Source organism: Henckelia pumila, chromosome 4 (genome assembly GCF_033568475.1).
Source record: "Henckelia pumila isolate YLH828 chromosome 4, ASM3356847v2, whole genome shotgun sequence".
In the NCBI taxonomy this organism is placed as follows: Eukaryota; Viridiplantae; Streptophyta; class Magnoliopsida; order Lamiales; family Gesneriaceae; genus Henckelia; species Henckelia pumila.
The window spans coordinates 14,477,518-14,504,844 of record NC_133123.1 but is presented as its reverse complement, the minus strand read 5'-3'; the positions used below and the strand labels follow the sequence as shown (position 1 = coordinate 14,504,844).

At 30.7% G+C, this 27,327-nt stretch overlaps 3 protein-coding genes and 1 long non-coding RNA gene across 4 annotated transcripts; all 4 read left to right on the top strand.

The window, feature by feature from the left end:
* Positions 1-3,484: 3,484 nt before the first annotated feature.
* On the top strand, positions 3,485-5,938 carry LOC140860529 (uncharacterized). The gene is made up of 2 exons (XM_073263534.1): positions 3,485-4,915; positions 5,204-5,938. Exons 1-2 carry the CDS (start codon positions 3,485-3,487, stop codon positions 5,936-5,938), a joined length of 2,166 nt encoding a protein of 721 aa, XP_073119635.1.
* Positions 5,939-6,066: 128 nt separating this feature from the next.
* On the top strand, positions 6,067-7,660 carry LOC140867786 (uncharacterized). Its single transcript, XR_012145265.1, has 5 exons — positions 6,067-6,166; positions 6,256-6,385; positions 6,935-7,229; positions 7,305-7,406; positions 7,505-7,660. It is a non-coding gene; the product is annotated as an uncharacterized lncRNA (long non-coding RNA).
* Positions 7,661-10,745: 3,085 nt separating this feature from the next.
* LOC140860528 (protein FAR-RED IMPAIRED RESPONSE 1-like) lies at positions 10,746-12,437 on the top strand. The gene is made up of 3 exons (XM_073263533.1): positions 10,746-11,115; positions 11,223-11,826; positions 12,044-12,437. The coding sequence occupies exons 1-3, from the start codon at positions 10,746-10,748 to the stop codon at positions 12,435-12,437; spliced, it is 1,368 nt and encodes a 455-aa protein (XP_073119634.1).
* A 10,334-nt stretch (positions 12,438-22,771) lies between these two features.
* LOC140865728 (PITH domain-containing protein At3g04780) lies at positions 22,772-26,564 on the top strand. The gene is made up of 8 exons (XM_073270464.1): positions 22,772-22,896; positions 22,985-23,071; positions 23,264-23,387; positions 25,556-25,604; positions 25,692-25,749; positions 25,872-25,918; positions 26,016-26,093; positions 26,253-26,564. Exons 1-8 carry the CDS (start codon positions 22,858-22,860, stop codon positions 26,299-26,301), a joined length of 531 nt encoding a protein of 176 aa, XP_073126565.1. The 5' UTR covers positions 22,772-22,857; the 3' UTR covers positions 26,302-26,564.
* The last annotated feature ends 763 nt before the right edge of the window (positions 26,565-27,327 follow it).

Genomic DNA, 27,327 nt, shown 5'->3' with positions numbered 1-27,327 from the left:
TTTAATTCATTTTCCTTAGGGTCAATATGATCTTTAGACTAAAATAACTCTGTAATAGCTTATAGATATATGGGTGTACTGGCTGAAAGAATAATATGAATGAAGAGAATTAATTCCTCTATTTATCACCTTCTTCCTCCATGATTACACTCAATGCCATCTTTACCTGATCATCACCCACACTCAGAATAATAACCACCCCGAGGGGGTAAGCAATAGCCCAGTATGATAAAACCAAAATAAAAACAACATGCACTATAATGAGTTATATATGGATGCAATGCATGTTCATGGTATATCCACATGCACGGTTAATCAAAATAACGATAGCTGCACAATCAGTAAATGCAGCACATAACAGCTCGAGCAACAGGCAAAGCTCGGCCACACTGCCGTAACGATCTCTCCTCCTCCAGTCTACTACCGTGTGCTGGTCAGCTCGCCAGGGACTACAAACATAGTGTGCCTTATCGGCCTACAACATCTCTCGGGCTAGTCGTGTAGTGACCCTTACCTGGATCACCTACTAAACAGAACTTAGGCATGCAATTAACTTAATTAAACAGATATCAGAATAAAATTGCGGAAACCATAAACAATATACAATCCCAAGTAAAGGAATCTGTAATTTATCCAATAATATACAACCAAATCGAATAGCTGTATCAACTCAAACAACAGTAATAAAACCTAAGCGAAGCTCCAGCTGGCCAACCACTGACTAGCCCCTCCTGGATCCACCCTCCTCGTCCAATCGCAAACCTGCCCCATGGAATAGGGTGTCCAGAAAAATACAGAGTACGAGACGTGAACATAAAACGCTCAGTACGAGAGTATGAGTATACATGCATGCAAAGTGAACTCCCTATAGACTCGAGGTCAAGTATCAGATAACAGAGACAGACCGGGCCCTGGTATGTAGCACGCTGTGCCATCACTTCAAGAGGTGGCTCCCATACCGAGATAACAGTGGATACGCCGGACCCAAATCGATGGAAGTCCATCCACTAATAGGATAGGGTACAACCCTACTAACAGACATCTCGAAAGAGATGCAGCAAGATGCAAATGAATGCAGCATAATATCATGGCATATAAATCATGCAGTCACATAATACATGCATACTCAGTCAGGATATCTCGAACAGTACTTTCGTACCTCAAAACAGTGCAAGCTCTACCAACTCTAGGTCCACGCCTATAGTCTGCTCTACACTGCCAAATGATACTACTATCATTAAAGTGCTATAAAAGCCTTAACTAAGCTATTGCATACTCCTAAATATTTATAGGAAGCAAAAGCTATACCTTCGTCCGTCGTTAGCCATTTGATGTCGATGCCTCCAGAACTTGGGCACAACTCCGCTACGACTACCGAACGCCTCGCCGACCGCCGGGTCAAGCCTAAGAAGACTAGAACAGCTCCAAAAGGACTAGAATGGAAAGGAAAACTCGGAATTGGCAAATGAAAGTGAAGCCTCGGCCTTCTATTTATAGACAACGATCGGAACTTCCGATCCTTGATCGGAACGTCCGAACCTCGATCGGAACGTTCCTGCCATCGGAGCTTTCGAAGATCCTGATCTGCCACGTGTCAAAATATCACTTGTTGACTTCGGATAGGGGTGATCGGAGCTTCCGATCCTGATCGGAGCTTCCGATCTAGCCAATCGTCATGCCTCACGTAATATGATCGGAGCTTCCGATCCTGCATCGGAGCTTCCGATCCTGTCCGGAACTTTCGAACCCACCTTCGGAGCTTTCGAACTCTATTCAAGTAATTATGATTAATCCCTCAATTACTGATTTTGGTTACGGGCTACTACAAGTCGCAACTCCGTACCATCCCGTCAATCAACTCGATCATACACACAATATCAATACGGCCATCAATAAGATCGAGGCTCAAAATGTAATGTAATGTCGTGTCATACATCGATGCTACATATATACAGAAAAATATGTGTGTAAAATAGATTTATTTTAATGCATCGATGTTTATACAATACCACAAATAATTCATATAGACAAATAAATGTCACATAAAACATGTTCAGCACATATCAAACTTTACGGGTACCTGTTGTAGGTTATCCAGTAATAACATACCTTGCAAATTCGGCTACTGATATAAGTCGATGTTGATTAGTATTCACTCTACATATTTACAATTGATAAATTATTATCATGAAATCCATAATTAATTTATAATATATATATATATATATATATATATATATATATATACTTACCGAAATTTATTTATATGATTTAAACTTCATAAATTATGAATCTTTGAATCAGAGATCGAAGGCATCAAAAAAAATTTATCTAAATTCTTATACATATCATGCTTTGAACAAATCATTAGCTCATTACATCAGTTCCCAACGCACATAGTTAGATCAATATATGTCTTTGTCTTAATCTAATGCTTAATAAATTTGATTATATTATTAAGATGGTTTTTAAATTGAAAAATAAATGTCTTTTATATTAACATTCGTTATAGAAAAATAAAAGAAACTCACTTTTTAACAAGAGCTTAAAGGTCGGAATACATGATTCAAACAATTATTTAAGTGACACATATGAATAGGGCTGGGTACGGTATACCATACCCAACTACGATACCGTGTACCGTACCGTATCATATCGGTATGAAAAATTTCATACCGATACCGAATTTTCGGTATGAAAAATTTTATACCAAATATCGTACTGAAAATAAAAAAAAATTCGGTATACCGATAAATTTTGGTATACCGAAAAAAATTTCGGTATACCGAGTTTTTTTTCGGTATACCGTGAAAAATAAAAAAAAAATTTGGCATATTCGATATACCGAAATAAAAAATTTTATATACCGATACCGATACCAAAAATTTTGGTATATTCGGTAAATTTTTTGGTACGGTATGACGATATTTTCGGCATTTCGATATTTTTCCTTAGCCCTACATATGAATCACTTGAATCATGCCGATTTACGTCGTATAATATATGTTTTAAATTCTCTCTTAACATTTCAAGAACTTGGTTAGAATTTCCAATACACTAATTGATTTACAGATATGGTCGAAACATGTAAAAAAAATTATATATATATCAACTCCTTCGTATTATGATTCAGTTCTGAATTTATACATGAGATCCATAGCTCTAAGAAAAAAATGTTCCATGGAAGAGAATGTATTATTTTCCTCTAACTCCACGTTTGCAAAGGTTGTACGCATCTGTAGAGACAGCGAATCATATGCGTTGGCATGGTGACCATGTACAGGATGGAGACACAATGTGTCACCCATCTGATTCACCTGCGTGGAAGCATTTTGACACAACACATCCAGATTTTGCAGCTGAGGTTAGAAATGTCAGACTTGGACTTTCAGCTGATGGGTTTCAACCATTCGGGCAGTCAGGACAATAATATTCATCATGGCCAATTATATTAACACCTTATAATTTACCTCCATGGATGTGCATGAAAGATGAATACATGTTTCTGACGGTTATAGCTCCCGGACCCAGAAATCCTAAGGAGAAGTTAGATGTGTTCTTGCAACCTTTTATCGCTGAATTAAATGAACTTTGGTCAGTTGGGAAAAAGACGTACGATGTTCACTCGAAAACAAATTTTAGTATGCGTGCCTCTTTGTTGTGGGCAATTAGTGATTTTCCTGCATATGCAATGTTATCTGGATGGAGTACCGCTGGTAAACTGGCATGTCCTTATTGTATGGAAGACTCTGATGCTTTCACATTGCCGCATGGTGGTAAACAATCATGGTTCGATAACCATCGTAAGTTTTTACCAATTGATCATAATTTCAGACGAAATATTAAATGGTTCAAGAAAAATCACCAAGTGAAAAAACCTCCTCCACATATCAAATCAGGGGATGAAATTATTGAAGAACTCGAAAGTTACGGGTTTTGTAGTGTGACTGAACCTGGGGCTACTGAAGTGAACTCAGAATTTGTAAGACGGTGTAAATGTGGTTGGAGAAAGCGCAGTATCTTTTGGGAATTGCCGTATTGGAGAACAAATCTGATTAGACACAATCTAGATGTTATGCACATTGAGAAAAATGTATTTGATAACATTTTTAACACCGTTCTTAATGTGCCCGGCCGGACAAAAGATAACGCAAAATCGAGAGAAGATCTCAAAGAATTTTGCAACAAGCCAGAACTACATCGAGATGATATATCTAAAACTTATCCTAAAGCTTGTTATACATTAGATAAGCAGAACAAAGTAGTATTGTTCAACTGGTTGAAAATTTTGAAGTTCTCCGATGGATATGCGTCTAAGATGTCAAGATGTGTCGACATGGCGAAATTGAAGATGTTTGGAATGAAAAGTCACGATTATCACGTGTTCATGCAAAGATTAATCCCAATTGCTTTCAGGGAATTACTTCCAAATAATGTGTGGCAAGCTTTAACAGAGTTAAGTTTTTTCTTCAAGGACATTACATCAAGAACGATAAAATACTCTGACATGCTTCGTTTGGAAAACGATATTCCTGTGATACTTCCTGTGCACCTAGCTTATGAAGCTAGAATTGCTGGCCCTGTTCAATATCGATGGATGTATCATTTTGAGAGATTTTTGAGAAGGTTGAAAAACAATGTTCGTAACAAGGCAAGAGTTGAGGGATCAATTTGTAATGCATATATTGTTGAAGAGGCGTCATATTTTTGTACTCACTACTTTAGGGAAAGTGTCAAGACCCGTTTGAGGAAACAACCACGTAACGATGAAGGGAATAATTTACATGATGGAGAGGTTTCCAATATTTCTGTATTAAATATCAATGGTCGACCAATGGGTGCTTTTAAGTGCAGACGATTGGACGACACAGAGTACCATGCAGCACATACGTACATACTACTGAACTGTGAAGAGGTCAAACCGTATGTCAGGTAAAAATTAAGTCTGTTGATATTGTGTTCTTGTTGTTTTTATAAATGTTAGATTTGTTGATGATTTTTTTCAATTAATGCAATATTTTCGAGTCTGAGTTACAATTGAATAATCCATCCATTAACTCACGTGAGATGGATTCAAGAATACAAAGAGAATTTGCCATATGGTTTCAAAAATACGTAATATACATATCTTTCTCTAATGTAACTATGAAATAGTATTTATCATTTTAAAATATATTTGATTTAATTTTTTTTACCTGCACAGGTACAACAACCGCGAGCAAATGTTGCAGACAAATGTCTAGAAAACATTGCATTTGGTCCATTACGTAAAATTAGATCATACAATGGATATTTTGTCAATGGTTTCAGATTCCACAATGTACGCCATGGTGCAACAAGGTCGACTAGTAATTCTGGAGTTACTGTGAAGGGTGCAGGCAACACAAACAATGAGATAAGTTACCACGGTAATGTAGAAGAGATAATCGAAGTGGAATATCCGAGGTTACCTATAAAGCGCATTGTCTTGTTCAAATGTTCATGGTTCGACCCAACACCAAAAACTGGGACAAGACATCATCCTAAATACCAATTATTTGATGTAAACAATAAAAAGAGACTGAACATCTATGAACCTTTCATATTTGCTGTCCAAGCTGCTCAAGTTTTTTATGCTACCTACCCGAACCTCAAAAGGTCAGGAGATGAATGGTTGGCAGTGTGTAAGATGCAAGCAAGATCATATATTCAAGCACCTCTGCCCAGTACGGTATCGTCTGCAGATAATGAAGCTTTCCAAAATGAGGAAATTGGACAGCATATCATCGATGTGGAGGATATAACCACATCTCATACGCTGATAGATGTTGAAATCTTGTATGAGGAAATAGATGAATTAGATGAGTTTGATGAAAATGAATTGGAAAATGTTATCTCATCTGGAAACGAAGATAGTGAAACTGATGATGCATACTCCGAGGATGATGCTTTACTTTGATAAAAGCATTAAGTATTTATGATTACGAATGTCTCGTTCACATATACTCGAAAAACTTGTTTATGGATGTCAATATTTATATTTTGTTAGAATGTGTTTTAATATTAATACAATGCATGATGATAGTATTTATATATGAATTTGTATTTGTTAATCTTGAAAATTAGCTCAGATGGCTGCAGAAAGTTCTCATGATTCTAGGATATTGATTGTTGCCTCAGGTGGCAAGTAAGTCATATTGTGTTCACATTTATTCAATAAGTTGTTTGCTCGCTATTTTATATAATTAATATTATTAATTGATCGATGTAATGTAGGTTTTTACCAGAGAGCCATGCTGTATCGGCTTTTATCACCGATAAATTTGCTGAGAAACAGTGCGTGGGGGGTCTCACATGGCGATAAGTGGATGCTGCGACAAAGGCATATTACTGGGGGGAGTTTGTGGTACGATTATAAACATCTTACCTATTTAATAATAGTTAAACCCATTAGGAAAACCATCATGGTCAATTTAATAATTGACTTAAATACGCATTATCGAATTTGTAAAATAAGCATCACAAGAATCTTTTTTAATCTACAGATTTTTTTTTATGATTTTGCATTCTTCTGAATGGTTTACTGTGTCATTATTTTGTTACTTGCTTTTTGGTTATTATTTGATGTGATTATGCCAAATATTTACATAGTTATTCTTTAGCATCTCATTCCGTTTTTTGTTTGTTTGTGAATGTTTTAGGAATACATGAATAAAATATATATTGTTGTGAATTCAACACCGAGGTATCATTGCACACTTTTCAATTTGGTTTTTGCGTATTTTATGTAAGCATATTGAATTTTTATGCCAGTGAGGAATATCTAGCAGTAGACATTGTATTATTCATTTAATTGCTAATCTTATTAGGATAAATTACTTGAAAAGAATATATGTTGCCTTCAAATTACTAAATAAATTTTTATGCGAATAAATAATATATCTTTGAAATGCAGAAAATGTATCGTTGGCGTCCAGACCATGACGCTCATATTAGGGCGACATGGAAAAAACTTACAGCTGAGCAATATAGGAAAACACTATGCAACTGGCGTACAAAGGCTAAACTTCCACTTGGGGTGAATCTTGAAGTTTGGAACAAGTGGAAGGATATCTGGAGTTCCTCTGTGTGGCAGAATAATTCTGAAAAAGCAAAAAAAAAATAGAAATACAGAGCCTGAAGGGCCTGGCACCGGAGTGGTTAAACACATTGGAGGTTCTCTTTGCTTTATCGAGCATTCCATTAAAATGGTAAGTTGAAATTTATGTCATAATATATCAATAAATAATACACATAATATTTTCTAACCACCGTTAATTTTGAAGCGCGAGGAGTTGGGCCGCGATGCAAGTGCTTATGAGTTATTCAAAAAATTGCATCAGAAAAAAGATGGCACGTGGGTTGATGCTAGGTCTAAGGCTGTCGATGTGAGTTTTATAAATAGTAAAGTTTGTTGAATTATGCATTTTATCTACGACCGATGTAATTGTTGTAAATCGATTAACCTCTCTTTGTTATATTCTAGGACGAGATGAATGTTCGGTTTCTTGAAGCATCACAACCAGATGCTGATGACAGTGGGTCAGTACAAAACCCAACCTTTGAGGTTCAAAATGAAATGTACATACTGGCTGTTGGTGGGGTGAGAAAGAAAAGATTGTACGGTATTGGTTCGCAAGCTGAAGTGTTGTGTCCTGAAGCTATGTCGAGACGTGCTACACGCACACGTACTAACTCATCAATGGATGTGGCTGCCGCTAAAGCTGAGGCTGCTGCTGCGAATTCTAGAGTTCAGGAACTTACAAAGGAGTTGACTACTTTGCAGCAACAAGTTCGTTATTTGATGGAGCATGCACTTATTGATCCCAATTCCGCCCCCTTTTCGAGTGCGCGTGAATACGACGATGATAGCACGCAGCCATAGTCCTCTTAGATATGTCGTTGCTGGACTTTTTTGTAAGTATTTAAGTTACGTTGTGTGCCACGGTACTGTTTTCATGTTTTGTGAATGAATGATCATAAATATATTTTGCAATGTGGTCACAGTACTTTGTAAGTAAGAATGGTTGTTGTCTTAATATTTTGGAGCTACTGATAGATATTTTGTTATTTGAATGGTTTTGTGGTATGATAGTTTTCATATTTGGAATGATCATCTGTTGTTTTGTTGAATATTTTGATTGTGTTGGCTGGGATATGTAGTGGTGGGTGGGGGTTGGGGTTTTCGATATTTAGCGACGGAATTTTACAAATTCTGTCCCTATATTTAGGGACAACAGTTTAACTAACGTCGCAATGTTAGTGACGAAATTTACCAATTTTTCGTTAAATTCAACGACAACTATTTATATTACGTCGTAAAATCAGTGACAGAAATTTTAATTCTGTCATTAAAGTTAGTGACAAAACATTACTTCTGTCGTTGAAATTAGTGACAGAAAATAATATCTGTCACTGATCTATAGCGACAAAATTTAAAATTCTGTCGTAAATAGCGACAGAATTGTATTTTCTGTCGTTAAGCAATCCGCGACACTTAATTCTTTGACGATCACTTATCCGTCGTATTTCTGTCGTTAAGTGAGTTTGACGACTGAATACCGACAGAAAAAAGCGTCGTTAGTCTCGTTTTTTCTTGTAGTGAGAATAGTTCAAGGAAAAGGATCTATAATTTCGAAAGAATGTTTTATATAACATACGTATATATACACCTTTTAATTTATACTTTGAATTAACAATACATCTTAGAAATATAAGACTTGCTAAATATTTATCCAAATTATCATAACAATTTAATTAGAATGTGTAAGTTTGTAACATGTATTAGTGCTTTTCAAGACAGATTACGAATACATATATATATACACGTGTAGTGATTAACAATACGAATAATGAAATCAAAGTATTGACAAATTCTTAAATAATTAATGAGTAAAAATTATTTTGGTACATGAACTATTGATAAAATGTCAAATTGGTACATGAACTATTGAAAATGGTTGAATTGGTATATAATCAAACTCAAAAGTCAATTTTGCCCTTTACTTAAATTTTTTTTAAATGAATATTGTTATTAAATTGATTAATTAAACTACAAGTCTACATACATATTTTTGTCTTTTAAATTATTATATTAATTATAATTATAAATATAAATTCATATTTACTAATTACTATACTATAAAAAGAATAATACATATCATTATACAAAAAAATATTCAACGTAAAACTTATAGATTATAAATGAAAGACACATACATATATATAATTTTTAATTTGATTAATATAAATAATAATATTATAACATAAATAAACTGAAAAATATATATTTTTTATTATATATTTTTAATATATATTATTTTTAAATATATAATTTATCAATTGTTATATATATATATATATGTGTATGTGCATGCTTGGGCAAAGCATATATGCTCCTCCGGGAGGAGTACTCCTTGTGCAATATTTGCTTGACACGTGTCCGATAATATTATTTTTTTTAAAAAAAGCTTATGTATCTTATTATTTTCTTTTCTCTTTCATGGTTTACTTAACTTTAGGTTACCCACCCAACCATGGTTCAGTATAAGATAGTAAAATAAGCGTAATTTTCCAGAACATTAAATCAGATAAATTAATGAGCATCTTCTTCCCGCCTACTGATCAACCGTACCCAAAACTCATACGTTTTTGTAGCAGTAATTTTTTAATGGAAGGTTAATTTTTTCTTAATGTCTTTTGTTTCGTTATTTCTAACATGAATGTTATTTTTCTTTATTTTCATTTCTATATTATTATTTTCATTCATGTATGTGAACAAAATATTAATATAATAAATTTTTAAAAAATGCGATTCCCAAATTACACAATATTGAAGGATTACTGCATAATTTTGGAAATTTCTTTCTTTTTCTAGGAATATGCAAAAGGAAAGATTTGGCATTTGATTTGTGTTTTGTTTTTTAATAACGTTTATATTCATATTAAAAAAATATAGAAAATTTAAATAATAATTAATTTTTTAAAGATTTGAATCTTTTGGTTCTAAGATAAGATTGTGGAGTCATGTTAATATTATTAAGTTTCATCGTTTTTTGCGTGAACAAAATTTTGACACAATATTGTCGGTGTTTAACATTTTTGGATACAGAATATGGCTTCTAGCTTTTATTATTATTATTATTATTATTATTATTATTATTATTATTATTATTATTATTATTATTATTATTATTATTTGAGTATGTAGATGATTATTATTATTTTTATTTATTGTTTGAGTATGTAGATGATGTTTTATATTTATTAGTTTTATCTCTATTATTTGCACAGATGGTATGCCAAATGATGAAAATGGTGTTAATTACACTGATGGAGACGACAAAACTGAAATATTTGAGACAATGAATGTTCATAACAAACTTGAATCTACTATTGAAGAATTTGAGCAAAGGTTAGCCATTGGCCAAACTATTAAAAGCATAGAGGATGCATATTTATTATATTGTGAGTATGCACACACGAAAGGTTTTAGTGCTCGAAGGGGGAAAGAAGCTTATTTTAGTGGTTATAAAGATCTTTACATGAAAAAAATTTGAATGTTCATCTCAAGGATTAAAGGATGAAAAGCGAAATGCAAATAACAATAGACCTATGTATCAAATTTTAGAAACAAGAACCAATTGTAAGGCGAGACTTAGAATTCGGAGGAAAAAAAACATGAAAATTGGAAAGTAGCCATTTTTTATATTGAGCATAATCATGAAATGGTTGATGAAAATCAAAGATATTTGTTGCGATCGGCTCGTAAAGTTTCATATGCTCAAGGTGAAACTTTAAGAGTAATGTCAAAAGTTGGGATAAAACCTTCAAGTGGGTTGTCATATATGAAAAAAGAGTCACACGGGGTGGAAAATTTAGGTTTCATTCGAAAAGATGCTTACAATTATCTGGATTATGTGACTAAAGGACACTCGAGGGTTGAAAATGGTGATGCTTTGGAATTGATACGATATTTTAAAACTAAATCAAATGATGAAGATTTATTTTATTGGGATGTCCAAATGGATGAAAATGGTCGTCTGTCTAATTTCTTCTTCAGAGATAGTCGAGCTAGAATTGATTATGAATACTTCGGTGATGTGATTTTTTTTATACAACTTATCGGACTAATAAATATAATTTAATATGTGCTCCCTTTGTTGGCATAAACCATCATATGAATAATGTGATGTTTGGGTTAGCTTTCATGTCTGATGAAACAAAGACGTCATTTCAATGGTTGTTTAAATCATTTCTTGAATCTATGGGAGGAAAACAACAAGAAACAATTTTTACAGATCAGTGTCAAGCTATGATGAATGCTATTGAATCAGTGTTTCATTACTCACAACACCGTCTTTGCCAATGGCACATTTCAAAAAATGCTCCTTCACATCTAGGTCATTTGAATACCAATCAAGCATTTAAGGGTATGTTCATGAAGTGTATGCATTTTTGTGATTCTGAAGAAGAATTTGAAGGAATATGGACAAAAATGATTCATGATTTCGGTATTGAAAACCATTCGTGGCTAAGGGGAATGTACAAAATACGACGTAAATGGTCGACGGCATTTAGTAATGATAGATTTTGTGCTGGACTTAAGGCTACCTCTAAAAGCGAATGCACAAACTCGATTTTGAAAGATGGTGGAAAGAGAACTTGTACTCTTTTTGAATTTGTAAAGAGATTTGAAGAAATTCAAAAACGATGGCGGACAAAAGAAAGTGAAGAAGATTACAAGTGTCGACATAAAGTGCCTGCAATTTTGATGAAAAACAGTCATTGCTACGACATGCCGCATCTGTTTATACACTTGAAATCTACAAAATATTTGAAAAGAAATTGGTGAATTCTTTAGACATTGAGTTTGATCGTCTACCTTCGTTCATGGGAAATCCACTAGAGTTTGCTATAAGATCAATTGGACAACAACTAGGATTCGAAACGTCACATTTGATGTTGAAACTAATGAAATCAAATGCACTTGTCATTATTTTGAGATTGTTGGAGTGTTGTGTAGACATATTTTGATTGTTCTAAAACTTATGAATGTGCATGAGATACCTGAGAAATACATAAAGATGCGGTGGATGAAAACAATTCGAAATAGAGTAAAATGTGGTGAAAATTTTAGTGTGGAAAGTGAGCATGAGTCTGATGTTGTCTATAGAAATCAAATGATGAGACTTTGTTATGATCTTATTACAAAAAGTACAGTTCATGTTGATGTGAAAAAATTTATTAGAAGAGGGCTTCAAAGTCTTTCGACGGAGTTGAATGACATGCTTGAGAACTTGAGAGTAAATGATGAAAGTGTTGGTGAAGATGATCGTCAAAGCAATCAAATAGCCATCCGTGATCCTGCTTTTGTTCGATCAAAGGGAAAAAATAACTCTGGTATGCGAAGCCATTGAGATTCAAAAAGGAAGAAAAGAAAGGTAATATTTATATCCAAATTATTTAACATTTTAGTTATATAAATTGTGGTTCACTTGATTTTGTTATTGTTTGGATATTTGAAATGATAATTTTTCTTTATACATAAAGATATCAATTTAAAATATGATAGGTGGAGTTGAAAAGATTCAACGTACAAGAGATAAAGCTTCACTTTCACTTGAATGAGCAAATAGTCATCCATCTTATTTTTCTCAAAATGAAACTCAAGAAATAACTCCTCTGGCTCTTCATTTGCCACTTCAATTATCTTGCCCAACATTAAATTCGGTAATCCATATGGTAAGTAAAACATATTTTTATTGTTTTATTACGTAATTAAATACATTGATATTACTCTCATAATACTTACAAAGGATCAGGATCAACATGGATTGCATAACAATTTTAGTGGATTGACTCCAAATCTGATGCAACATTTATCTTATAATTTTCCACAGGTTTGTACCTTGCTTTAAATGTATACAAATAGTATTATTTTATGAATATAAATAGTCTTTAACTATTATAAATTGGGTGTAATTTTGATAGGTTGATTGAAGAGTTGAAGAACTCAAAGTTGCTGGACGTTTGTTTTTTAGATTTTGAATGATGTTGCTGGAACATATTTTTGCTCAATTGTAGTGAAAATACAATTCTACTCAGCTATTGGTTGGAAAATATATGGTTTATGATGATTGTATGATTTTTGAATTTTAATATCACATTCATCGTTTTTACTATTATGATGTAGTTTTTTTTGTGTAATATAAAATAAAAAGTTAAATATATATATATATAATAAATATAAATTCCTCATAATATTTAAGTTTTATCATATAATATCTTAAATAAACATAAAGCATATATAATGTTTAAATTTTAACATATAATAACTTAAATATTTAATTTAATCACCCAAAATTGAGTTCTCCAATTTTATAAAAGTACTAACGGTTGGAAAAAAAGTTAAATAATAAATACACAAGAAAATAAGAAATAAGAAATGTTTGCGAAATAAAAATAAAAGAAAAAGAAGAAAGAACGAGATGCTCAAAAAATCCCAAAGCAATCGAAAAATGGGAATGAAAAACCAATCAGAAATATTTTTTTTAAAAAAAAGCCAAAAAAAGAAGGGAAATCTATAAAGAAATCCCCATCTCCTAGTTTCAATTTAAGATCAGTCCCTATGTAAGATATTAATAGTAAGGGATCTCTAGTTTGACCAAAACATATTTTACACTCCCCAATAACTACAAAGTCCAAAATACCCTCAACACAAGTGATCCCACTTTCTTTTTCAAAGTGTTCTCGATTTTTGTTCTCATTCAACCAAATTTTAGTGGGTTATTTAATTTATATTAATCAAATACCCTCTATTTACAATTACATTATTAATAAATAATGTGAACTAAGTTTTACTAGATAGTAACTAATTGCGTATTTAGAACACTATATTTATACTTAATAATGCTCAATTTTAACGACATCATGATACATTATATAGGACATATAATACCTCAATTTTGAATTACATTAATCAATTAAGATGACCAAAATTTAATTTTACTATATGGTATCCAAGTACGCATTTATTACACTATTATACTTGATATGCTAAATTTTTGCAAAATCATATATCACATGGGCACATAGTATTTTTATTTTGAATAACAACAATCTATTAAGGTGACCAAAATTTAATTTTACAAGATAGTACATAATTACGCCTTCAAAACATTCTATTTATACCTAGGGGTGGTATATCGTATAATACCAAAAATCGTATAGTACCGTATCAAAAATTACAATATAAGAAAATGTTATACCGATATCGTACCAAAACTCTCGGTATACCGAAAATCGGTATACCGACATTTTCGATACATATAAATAGCATACCGATCATACCGAAATTTCACGGTATACCAAAATTTTGGTACGGTATCGATATATACTGTTTTATACCCAAAAAAACTTATATATATTTTTAAGATTTTTAAAATTTTATTGTTTATAAATATTATATATTTTTAATTTTTTATATTGTTTCGTTATTTTGGTATACCGGTATATACCAAAATTTTCAAATTTCATACCGTTACCATACCTAAAAATTCGATATCGTTACCCTTCCGTAACGAAATTTTTGATATACTGAAAGTTAATTAAATTCGGTATTTTTTTAGTACGGTAATTTCGGTATACCAAAATGTCGTTGTTTTTTTCACCCTTATTATACCTGATAGTGTTCAATTTTGACTACATGATTCATCATAAGTGAACATAATGCCTCCATTTTGAATAACAATATTAATCAAGGTGACCAAATTTTAATGTTAATATATAATAATACTCAATTACACCTTTAAAATTAAATACTCTATTTAAATTGATAATGCTCAATTTTCATAAATCATACATCATATACGACACTAACATCCAATTAATTATTATAGCAAGACCTTCTGAAAATTTAGATTCTTTTGTGTTAAAAACTTGACTGATATTACAAAAGTATATCATTTGATGTCCTGATGTAAAACTTTACTTGATTTACATGTTATTTCATCTTCAATATCAATGATCTTTATCGTCAATTAATATATCAAGATATTTTAAAATTGATATTATTTTACGTGCTGAAAACTTTATTGATAATTTGATATAATAGTCAAGTTTCATTTGATGTCTCATGAACATTTATGATGTACATAATATAATTTTCTTACATAGTACTCAAGTAAAGCTCAGTAATACCCGATTTACAACTACAATTTAAACACATTCATGTCTGATATATATCATATAATGTGTGCATTCTCATCAACATTCTCAATAGACTTTCATTACATAATACTAAAGTAAGGGTCTTTAATACCTTATATACAACTTTTAGTAATCAATTTCAACGAAATCATGATTGATATATGTCACGCAGTGTTTGTATTCTCATCAATATTCAACATTTAGTGCATTCAACACGTTCATAATACACTTCAAATTGGTTTGATATAATAGTGTAGTTGTCGAAAATGATTATACTTTGGTTGATCTCCATCTGACATTTGATCATCAACATACATGATATTATTCATCAATTATTATCTAAAGAGATATTTTAATTGAGGTTTTACAATATGATTGTTTACTTAATTGATTTGAGAACGTCGTAGACTATTGTTGTTATATACTTTGATTGATCTTCATATATAATATTTGATCTTATTCATCAATATAGCTCAGTAGACTTATAAAAAGGTTCAATGTTATTTTTTTTATTTGATTGACATGATAATGACTTATGTAGAGTATTCTAGTTCAATTATTCAATCTTAATCTAACATTTGATGATCATCAATACCTCCAACTGTCCTAATATATATTGATATGATAATATTATTTGAATTCAATGTCTAAGTATTACATCTTACTTGGTCTGTAGTATCCAATTTATATTTTAGAATGATTAATTATGTTAAAATTGTACTCAATTGGATCTCGAGCTAGGAACTTTCTGAGTTAGTGAAGTAGGTAAGCTCTTGCAAAATGATCAAAAATTCGATTCTCTCTACTAGCACCTTCACGGGCGAGCATGTCACACAAAGTTTGCCTAGTGTTGTAACCGACTAACGTGATTTGCAGATTATTTTGTTAGCTCAAGGGTTTACCTAGTGTGTACCGACATATAGCGGCTGCGGATTGCCACATCATACAAAAAATATATATACTAAATTGGTGTTTAAACTCAATAGTTAAATTATATCACTTACTTGGGTAAGTGTATTCAACCCATGATAATATTGTTTGAATTCAATGTCTAAGTATCACATCTTACTTGATCTATAGTATCCAATTTATATTTTAGAATGATTAATTTATGATAAATAATGATTAATTATGTTAAAATTGTACTCAATTGGGTCTCGAGCTAGGAACTTTTTGAGTTAGTGGAGTAGGTAAGTTTTTGCAAAATAGTAAAAATTCGATTCTCTCTACCAGCACCTTCACGCACGAGCATGTCACACAAAGCTTACCTAGTGTTGTTTAACCGACTAACGTGATTTGCAGACTATTTTGTTAGCTCAAAGGTTTACCTAGTGTGTACCGACATATAGCGGCTGCGGATTGCCACATCATACAAAAAAATTATATACTAAATTGGTGTTTAAACTCAGTAGTTAAATTATATCACTTACTTGGGTAAGTGTATTCAGCCCATGATAATATTATTTGAATTCAATGTCTAAGTATCACATCTTACTTGGTTTATAGTATCCAATTTATATTTTAGAATGATTAATTTATGATAAATAATGATTAATTATGTTAAAATTGTACTCAATTGGGTCTCGAGCTAGGAACTTTATGAGTTAGTGGAGTAGGTAAGTTCTTGCAAATGGTCAAAAATTCGATTCTTTCTACCAACACTTCACGTGCGAGTATGTCACACAAAGCTTGACTAATGTTGTTTAACCGACTAACTTGATTTGCAGACTATTTTGTTAGCTCAAGGGTTTACCTAGTGTGTATATACCGACATATAGCGACTGCGGATTATCACATCACACAAAAAATTATATGCTAAATTGGTGTTTAAACTCATTAGTTAAATTATATCACTTTACTTGGGTAAGTGTATTCAACCCATGACATTCATTGACTTTGAAGGACCTATGTAGAGTTTAAAAGTCTAGATGTATTCAATCTAGACTTTTTCAAGTTCTGAAAAATTGTACTGATTGATATTTGAATTTTAGTTCCATAAATACACCACTTAATTATGTTAACGGTACACAAGTTCTGAAATATAATGCTTAATCACTGAAAAAAATTATATTATTTAAAATTTGCATTCAACCGATGTTTAGTATCAGTTGCAAATTGAAGGACACCACTTTACTTATGTCTACAATACTTAGTTTTTTTATGAACACAACTTATATATGGATAAATGATAATAAATTAGTTATAAATTGTCACCGATTGTTGTTCAAATTTCAGTTTCACAATTACAACTTTACTTTATCATATTTTAGTAACAAATATCTTTCTATCGTTTCTATTTCTTTCACGGATCATACACATCGCGTGTATCGCGACTCATTAATCTCTACTATTATTTAATACAAGAGAGGTCTAAAGTAACTAATTTGGAGTCATGATATAATTTTTGATAAACCAAAAGTACCCTTACAAAATCACAAAAAAAACACTTCATCTTAATTTAATAAAAAATCTCATAAAAATTGAAAACCTATATTGGTCAAATTTTTTTATTTATCTATGACTATCATATCTAACAAAATATTCTTTCATCATTATCTGTACTTTTGAATTTTAAATTATTACATCTTTATTTAAGAATCAACATAAAAGAATATTACAAAAAATTATTTTTAACAATTTTATTTTGATATCAAAACTACGAGTTTTACAAAAAAATAATATTTTTCGGATTTTTAGTCTTTAATTTTAAACATAATTTATATGAAAACGTTTTAAAAATATAAATACATTATATTTATGTCATATATAATATATATTTATTATATTACACACGCAATCGCATGTACCTCAAATAATAATATATATAATACAAAAGCTAATTTAATCTCTTGAAGAATAAATTGGGTCAAGATTTGACCACCTCAGCTAGTTTGTAATTCAAGAAATAAAAAAATAAATTACTAATTTATATCTTATTTGAAATTTTATGCAACAGTAAAAAATAAATTAACAAACTCTTCTTTATATTGTTAATAAAATTCTCGTGAATATTACATAGAATACATATCATATATATATGTGTGTGTATAATTGAATAAATGACGTGACCGAAGCGATTTCATAAAAAAATATCACCGCACCATATCATGTAGTATGATTTATGATTTATTTTTTTAATCGCAATTCTTTAAATAAATTACAAATATTGATATGGTGTAATTCGATCATGACATTTTTTAAAAATATTTGATCACCTCTAAATCTAATAATAAAATTGAAACTCACTAATCTGTCAACATAATCTATATTTGGGTTTAAAATGCAAATACTTTATGCACTAAACCAAAAATAAAAAGATAAAAAAAAAATTTACAATGAATTACCGAATCCAACAATTTGTAGAAAACTATTGCACCACTTTAAAAAAAAATTAAAGTTTCATTCTTTCATGCTGTTGCCGTTTAATAAAAAAAAAGAAAATAATGATTTTTTTAATCTCAATAATATAATACATAGGGGTATTGTTGATTTTTAGAATATATTTAAGGGTAATATGATATTTTTGTCTCCAAGAGGGAGCTTAAACTAAGGAATTGGTTGCAGTGGGGACGGAATAAAACGAAATTCCGATATAGATACTGAACAACAATTGAAACATGGGTTTAGGTACTTTTTCCTAATTTACCGAAAAAAAAGAACCTGTAAAACCATGGTTAAAGAAAAAAGCAAGAGAGAGAAATTCAAAAAATAATGCTATTGGCACATGTCAATCAAATAAGCCACAGGGAGTACTCCTCCCGGAGGAGCATAGAATTAGCCGCATGTTTGTATTAATTAATGAGATAATTCCCAATTTGGTCCTTTATTTTAGAACACATTCCTGATTTGGTCCTCCGTTCTTACATCGACCCAATTTAGTCCCTCGATTTTCGTCGTTTTTTCGCAATTGGTCCATCCGTTTAATTAAACGTCAAAACGAACGGAATGACCTGCTAAGCTGAGGGACTAAATTGGGTCGATGTAAGAACGGAGGACCAAATCAGGAATGAGGTCTAAAATGAGAGACCAAATTGAGAATTATCCCCCATTCTAGCATTACTTTTGACTAAATGATTTTTTTTATCAGTTATATTTATAAAAATATTGTTTACCTAAATAAAAATATTTTATAAGAATTCAACACATACCATATTAATATTATTTTTTAAAATTTAAACACATAATAAAAAGTCTCGTTTATATATAATTAAAATGTGAAAGTTTAATTTTAAAAATTTAAAGTATACTTAGTAAAAATAAATAAATATTTGTTAACAAAAATCAAAATTAAATAAATATTAATGATGACAATATGTTTTAAATATACATTTTTTTTCAAACATAAAATATTTTTCGAATGAACTCATCTAGGTTTGTTAATATAATTGAAAAACCTTCATAAATCCAAACAAATTAAAATAAGTCAACAACTGATATAACAACTTTGTAATTAAAAAATAAAATTTATAATAAATAAAATAAAAAATAATAATAATAATATATTTTTATTTATGTTAAGAAATATTTTTATAAATATTTATATAACTGATCAAAAAAATTTCATTTAATGACTCTATTTTTCTTATTTTTGTCTCCTTAATAATTTTTAAAATGGACATCAAAATCAAAATTTAAAATTAAAATTTATCAATTTTGAGATAAAAAATCCACAAAAATATTTTTATAAACTTATAATTTATTTATTATAAATGTGGAATTTTGTTTCTCAAAATTGATAAATTTTAATTTTAAATTTCGTTTTTGATGTCCATCAAAAAAATTATTAAGGAGACGAAAATAAAAAAGTAAAGTCATTAAATGAAATTTTTTTGATCAGTTATATTTATAAAAATATTGGTTAACATAAATAAAAATATCTTTTTATTTTTTTTATGAAGGTTTTTCAATTATATTAACAAACCTAGATGAGTTCATTCCGAAAATATTTTATGTTTGAAAAAAATGTATATTTAAAATATATTGTCATCATTAATATTTATTTTGTAAAATTTTGATTTTTGTTAACAAATATTTATTTATTTATACTAAGTATACTTTAAATTTTAAATTAAACTTTCGTATTTTAATTATATATAAACGAGAATTTTTATTATTTGTTTAAATTTTAAAAAATAATATTAATATGACATGTGTTGAATTTTTATAAAATATTTTTATTTAGGTAAACAATATTTTTATAAATATAACTTATAAAAAAATCATTTAGTCAAAAGTAATGCTAGAATGGGGGGATAATTCCCAATTTGGTCCCTCATTTTACACCTCATTCTTGATTTGGTCATCCGTTCTTAAATCGACCCAATTTAGTCCCTCGGCTTAGCAGGTCATTCCGTTCGTTTTGACGTTTAATTAAACAGATGGACCAATTGCGAAAAAACGACAAAAATCGAGGGACTAAATTGGGTCGATGTAAAAATGGAGGACCAAATTAGGAACGAGGTCTAAAATGAGGGACCAAATTGGGAATTATCCCATTAATTAATATTTACAATGTTTCATACAATGAGTACAATCTTTTTTCTATAATATAAAATTTAAATAAATATAAATTTATGTTTATAATTGTATTAATAAAATAATATTTAAAAATAAATTGTGTATCTATTTTAATTTAACAAAAATATTAGACTTTAAAATAATGTAGGTGAAGGGTAAAATTGACTTTATAAGTTGATTATGTACCAATTAAACCATTTTCAATAGTTCATGTACCAATTTAATATTTTACCAATAGTTCATGTATCAAAATAAATTTTACTCAATAATTAATATACCTCTAAACTTGAAGAATAGTTCGAAAGAGGTGATCCGCGAACTATGAAATGAAATGAATTTATCCCCATATTTATACACAAAAGAACCGTATGATATAAGGTGTTTCAAAGACATAATGATTACCTATATTGGGAAGAGAGAAACAGCAACATTTAGAAGTTCTGTTTTCACCCCATTCATAAATTGGATAATATATATTTCATTCAACATCATATAATTAGGCGCGCGCGAACATATATATATATATAACGTTTTCAATTCTTTGCATATCAAGCGTCCCCTTTCCCTTTCTAAAGGTCACAATTTTTTTTTTGAATTAATTCCTGAGATGTTCATCTTAAAAATTTATTATAGAAATATACATAATAGATGTAAGTTAGGAATACATGAATATATATATATATAGTTACTCTAAAAAATATATATATATAGTTATTTATTTTATCTATTTGATATATTGTATCATTATGTACTGGGGTCTTACATTATAACAGCCGAGAGTGCTGAAAATGGTCTTGATTTTATGATTGCGAGGCCTAGATTGGTCTTGTTTTTCTTTTGTTTTCTTGTAGTGTGATAAAGATCATTCTTCAATTTTGCAAAGAGAATTCCTTGCATCGAATGTTCTCAACTTGATACTGACAACTTGTTTGTGAAGGCAACGTAATCATTTGTTCATCCTACATAACGATCCCTTTTTATTAAGATGTCTTGAATACATAGATTAGTTTGGACTAAGAGTCTTTAGATTTTATTGTAGCTTTTGAAGTTGCTCCTTATTTTTTACAAATATAAACTCATCATTAAGTTACATTTTGTTGAATTTTTATTTAAATTTGGACACATATGATATCTTACTTATGTTTTGTTACAAAGTTTTATGACTTTCGTATTTGTCGAGTTACTATAACAAATAAAATGTGAAATGCATCGAGATCAAATCGTTAAAATTTTTATTATTATAAATTATGTTTTTTCCAACATTTTAAATGAGATTGGAAGTTTTATACATTTAATGCACATATTGCTTTTTTTTTTTTTTTCTTTCAATATTTTAAATGAGAATTTGTATGTTTTAAATTTTATATATTTAATGATGCACTACATGAAAAGTAAAAGAAAAATAAAATAAAATAAATCACAAACATATAAAAAAATGGAAGGAAGAATAAAAATTATCTCATTACAAAAAACAAGAGAGAGAAAGAGTAAAAAGTAATATTAAATATTTTTATAAAATAGATGTCCAAACACATTCTTAACTATTTTTAACTCTAAAATTATTTTTTTAAAATAGTTATCCAAAGACATGTCTAACTATAAATTTTTTTTTATAAAATAGTTGTCAAACACATATTTATTATTAAAACAACTTTTAAAATATTTTATAATTTTTTTTTAAAAACATTTTTACGTTTTACAAATATATGTTCAAACTTTTTTTAAAAACATTTTTACGTTTTACAAATATATGTTCAAACGGAGCCTAATATTTTTGTGCCAAGACTCTCCAACTAATGTTTCAAAGTACAACTCTCATATGTTGGTAGGTTAGATTTTACCTATACATGCACTGTCTTGACATAAATCTAACGGTGTATATTTATCAATAAATGTGAGGTTAATTATTTTTTAGTGGAGCCCGCATGTATAGATAAATGTATAAATCAAACGTATTTGAGTGAGTTCTTTTTCAACTATATACAGTGTTTGGGTATTTAAATCAAATTTACTGAAATAATTCGCGTAAAAATCCTGAAAATCCAATAATAAATAGAAAACGGAGAACCCATTGTGTTGCGTTGTCTCACACAAGCTCCCAGGGAATCAGCCATGTCTGTCGACTCAGTATCTGTCATCCCAAGAAGCCAAGTATGTTCTCGTTCTCTCGTAGATATGATTTTCACATCTATGCCTCGTGATTTTGATTCAAAATTTCTTGATGTGCGCGTGTCTGTAGATTGACTTACTGGATTTTGTTGATTGGTCTGGTGTTGAATGCCTGAATCAAAGCAGCAGTCACTCTCTTCCAAATGCTCTCAAACAGGTTATTTACTCTTTAGATGTCTCCAGAAATGTTAGGGTTTTTAATCGTTTGAAGAGATTTAAAGTTTGCGAATCTCATTTTGGACTATGTAACTCGGTGGTGGCATTTGTTGAATTAGAGATTAATCTAATCTATGTTTTTTTTTCTAGTCTTTTGTAATTGAAGTCTCATTGATTCCATTTTGCAAGTCAGGGTTATAGAGAAGATGATGGTTTGAATTTGGAAAGCGATGCAGATGAGCAACTATTGATTTATATTCCTTTTACTCAAGTTATTAAACTGCATTCTGTTGTCATTAAAGGGCCGGAGGAAGAAGGTGACTTATTTATTTCTTGCATTCAAACTCCTTGTGTGATGCATTGATTAATTTGCATTTAGTGCTCAGGTTTTTTTTTTGGGGTTATTTCTACTATTATGTCTTTTTAGAACAAATGTATTATATTTTTTTTGTTTTTCTGTTGATTCCCTCGTGCATTTTAACAACATCAGTTTGACACGATAGTTTGCGGGAATTCTTGGTTTTAGTAGTTTGGCATGGATAAGCATGACACTCGTTGGTGTTGGGATTGGAAATCCAGAACAAAGAAAATCATGGAAAATAAGTGGAGCTAGTATGATCAGAGTATTAAGCAAGTATGTTGACAATCTAGAGAGAGGAACAATGGATGTATTGGAGGATTGCAAGGAAATAGGTATCAGTTAATGGAAGAACATTAAGTATTGGTTTGCATCATGGGCATAGCTGGACGGTATCCCATTTGGTTTGATGTTAATTACATGGAACTGATAATAGCTTAAGAGGTCTGTACCTGTAAGAACAATTGATAATGGAAGAAGTTTCGGTGGCTATTCAATGTTTGATGGAGGAGATACGACCCAATAACGTGCGATTTTGTAAAAGTTATTGTTTTTGTTTCTTGTATGTGGTCTTGACCAGTGCTGTGATGTGGTTAGGATCTACACATCCTTTTTGGTCTATAGTTTGCAGCTAGTTGTAGCTTGTTGCTGGAAATTAAATGCAAAATAATAATAATCATAATACTATTAATGATGATGATGATGATAATAATAATAATTACTGAAAACACGTGCTTTTTCAACAGCGTGCCAGGTATTATTATATTTTAATATTGTTTGAAAATTTTCAGTACCATTTGCTTGTTATGCTTAGGAATGCAAGAGATGGTTTGACGGTATTACAATGAATATCGTTCCTTGTAAGGTGGTAGCCATTAGTTCGAATAGTCCTTGTGGGAAAAAAATCACGAAGAATCCTAGATATAGTTGGGTCAGATAATCAAGAAAAAATTGCTCTTGTTGGAGAGATTTATGCAGGAGTCCTACTATCTTGTCAGATATGGTTCTTACAACAATTTGATGCAAAGAAAACAATTTTCGAAACAGTTGTCTAGAAGAGGAGACATATGCAAACCGTCTAGCTAACCGATGAATCTTAATTACAAGCTCAGAGAATCTAGAAAATACACGTGCTGAAGACATAGAAGTATATGAAAGCTTGGTTGATATGCTTTATGCTTAGCTACCAATTCTACACTCCCTCTGACATAGCCCATGCAGTGAGTGTGGCTCGTCAAATGTCAATTCTTGCAATAATCCTGGGGAGTTCATCTTCCGGTTGTTTCTAGGAACTCAGACTATCTAAATGGGTCTCCAAAGAGGGGCTTCTATTCACAGAGTGATGGCTAACTGACATTTGAATACAAGAATGTTGGCTATGGTAGTTGATAGAAGATCTACCACCATTATGCCACATGTTGCGCATTGTTAGGGAGGATCCTAGTCTCCTAAAAGCTCAAGAAACAGAGCGTGGCAAAATTAATCCCAGAATCTTAGTTTTTAACTTGTCAGAGTATGACCACGGAATCTGTGTCCTGTTCCCATTGCACAGGGACTATATCTGTTACTATGGCTGAAAATCATTCTATAAGTTTCGAAAGTCGAAAGGGAAGGACCTTTAAGACACTGTTGTGAACAGCATACAATTTGCATTGCGTACAGACCCATACAAAGTCATCAGATTAAGCACATCAAACTTCAAAGTGGAGCGTACCATATGTTTCATCAAAATCTATCTAGCCATTTTAAGTAGTAGTTTCGAAGCTGGAAATGGACAATAACTGTTCACTACCGCGAGAATGAGCGACAAAAAATTATTTAAATACGTATTCATCTTCCATTTATGAAAGACCAAGTTTTATAGCTTTGTGCAGTATATGTATCTTGTTTGTGTTTGCCAAGATTCAATGCCTGCTTTCCTTGGTGAAATCAATCTTGTATTGTTTTTGTTGAACCTGGGGATCAAAATCAATCTTTTCCGAGCATTGTTTGACATTTTGTTATAATTATGTGGTTACGTTAGAAATTCTGATATTTGCAACTTGAATGCGATTTTATTTGGGTCTCTGTAGATAACCGATGGACAAACTTTTGATCCATAATCTGAGTGTGAACTGTATGTTCCAGGTCCCAAAACTGTGAAGCTTTTTGCTAACAGGGAGCACATGGGCTTCAGGTGATCTTTAACAATAAATCTTTTGTGCACTAGTGTTTCGGCCGCCGTATGGAATCATATCTAATTAGGTATTAATAACTGATGCAGTAATGTCAACGATTTCCCCCCAAGTGACTCGGTTGTTTTATCCGCAGAAAACCTGGAGGTATACTATTGTATTTGTATGGTTCCTTTTAATTAATGAGAAAAGGCCTACCTAGCTGTAGCAGTGTCACTGGTAAGTATTGTTTATAGAAGCAGCATGCCTGATATGCCTAATCGCTGTAGGGAAAACCGGTGATTGTAAAATACGTGAAGTTTCAAAATGTCCGAAGGTATATTCGTGGTCTTTGTGTACCCGTTTACTTAATAACAATCGTTGCCAAGTATCTAAAAGAAAGTGGTCTCGTCATTAATTGTTGCCTGAAACAGCTTAACAATTTTCATTGAAGAAAATCAATCTGGTTCAGAAATCACAAAAGTCCAAAAGATTGTTCTCTATGGAACAACGTAAGTTTATTGTTGTCTTTTTTCCTTCAATCCTCTCACTTTTTCAATCACTCGCTCCTTAAATTTTACCACATCTCAAAATTTAATCTGTTGTTCGAGTTAATCGAATTATCCCTTGTTTCCTATGGTTATTCACCTGCTATTTTTGTCACGCTGCAGGGTGGAAACAACAGATATGAAAGGTTTGAAGAAGATCGAGGATCACTGACCCCGATCCTGCCGTGTTCGCAGAGAAGGTATTTGCAAGCATTTCAATATATTCTTGTTCATCAACCGGAAGAGAGAGACTCATGTGTCAAGGGGAGATTTATATGGCTACTATTATTTTTATATTGGTCCAACTATGAACATTAGAAATTTACCTTGACATGTGTTTATGGTATGGTTGCACTGATACGTTCCAGTTTCAGCCTTCTGGTATTCACCCAATTATCAATTTCATATAAAAATCTAGATTTTGTTTTGGCTTCAGTTTCAGCGGGTTGAACGGAACTAAACTTAGGTAGCGTTTGCAATCTCTAAAAATAAGTGATTATGGATTTTTTTGTTAACAAATTGTTAAGAAAAAAAATCCATAAGCATTTATTTTTAGAAGTTGTAAACACTATCTTAATTGTTATTTATTTATTTATTTAAATCTCTTTGTTTTTTTAAAAAAATACGGGTTATTTTGACATGGTTTCAATAAATTTTGAAGTTTCAAAATTTATAGATGGATAATTAAGTTTATTATTATTATTATTATTATTATTATTATTATTATTCTTTTCTTAATAGGTGTTACCCATTATAGTTAATTTGATCTGTTTATATTCCTATTTTGTAAGGGGACAATAGGCTGTATTAGCTCATATTTGTGAAATCTTGGAGGATCCAGTTAACTCTGTTTCGAAAAGTTTGGCTTGATTGAATTACTTGCATGTCTTAATTTGATCCAAATTATAAAACATTATAATTACCAAATGTATTTAATCAACAAAATTTTTCCAAGGAATTTAACTTTATGGATATATGGCTAAATTGCTTTCCCTCGTCATTTCAAGTTCTTTATTTATTTTATTTTTTAAAATCCTTGTTTCCAAAATTTTCAATATACAATAAAAAATAAATTTTGTGTTAATTTGACTAATTTACAAATTAATTAAAATTTTTAGCAAATGTTATAATAAGATAAAAACATCTCTATTCAATGAAAATCAACCTTAATCACAAGCCAATACATTTTGGTTCCTTG

Coding starts and splice junctions, on each gene's coding strand:
- LOC140860529 (XM_073263534.1), top strand. CDS start 3,485: ATGAAAGATGAATACATGTTTCTGACGGTTATAGCTCCCGGACCCAGA. Junction 4,916..5,203: donor TACTACTGAACTGTGAAGAG/GTCAAACCGTAT, acceptor TTACCTGCACAG/GTACAACAACCGCGAGCAAA.
- LOC140860528 (XM_073263533.1), top strand. CDS start 10,746: ATGGTTGATGAAAATCAAAGATATTTGTTGCGATCGGCTCGTAAAGTT. Junction 11,116..11,222: donor AATTGATTATGAATACTTCG/GTGATGTGATTT, acceptor TGTTTGGGTTAG/CTTTCATGTCTGATGAAACA. Junction 11,827..12,043: donor TGCTACGACATGCCGCATCT/GTTTATACACTT, acceptor AGTGTTGTGTAG/ACATATTTTGATTGTTCTAA.
- LOC140865728 (XM_073270464.1), top strand. CDS start 22,858: ATGTCTGTCGACTCAGTATCTGTCATCCCAAGAAGCCAA. Junction 22,897..22,984: donor CTGTCATCCCAAGAAGCCAA/GTATGTTCTCGT, acceptor GCGTGTCTGTAG/ATTGACTTACTGGATTTTGT. Junction 25,750..25,871: donor TATCCGCAGAAAACCTGGAG/GTATACTATTGT, acceptor TAATCGCTGTAG/GGAAAACCGGTGATTGTAAA.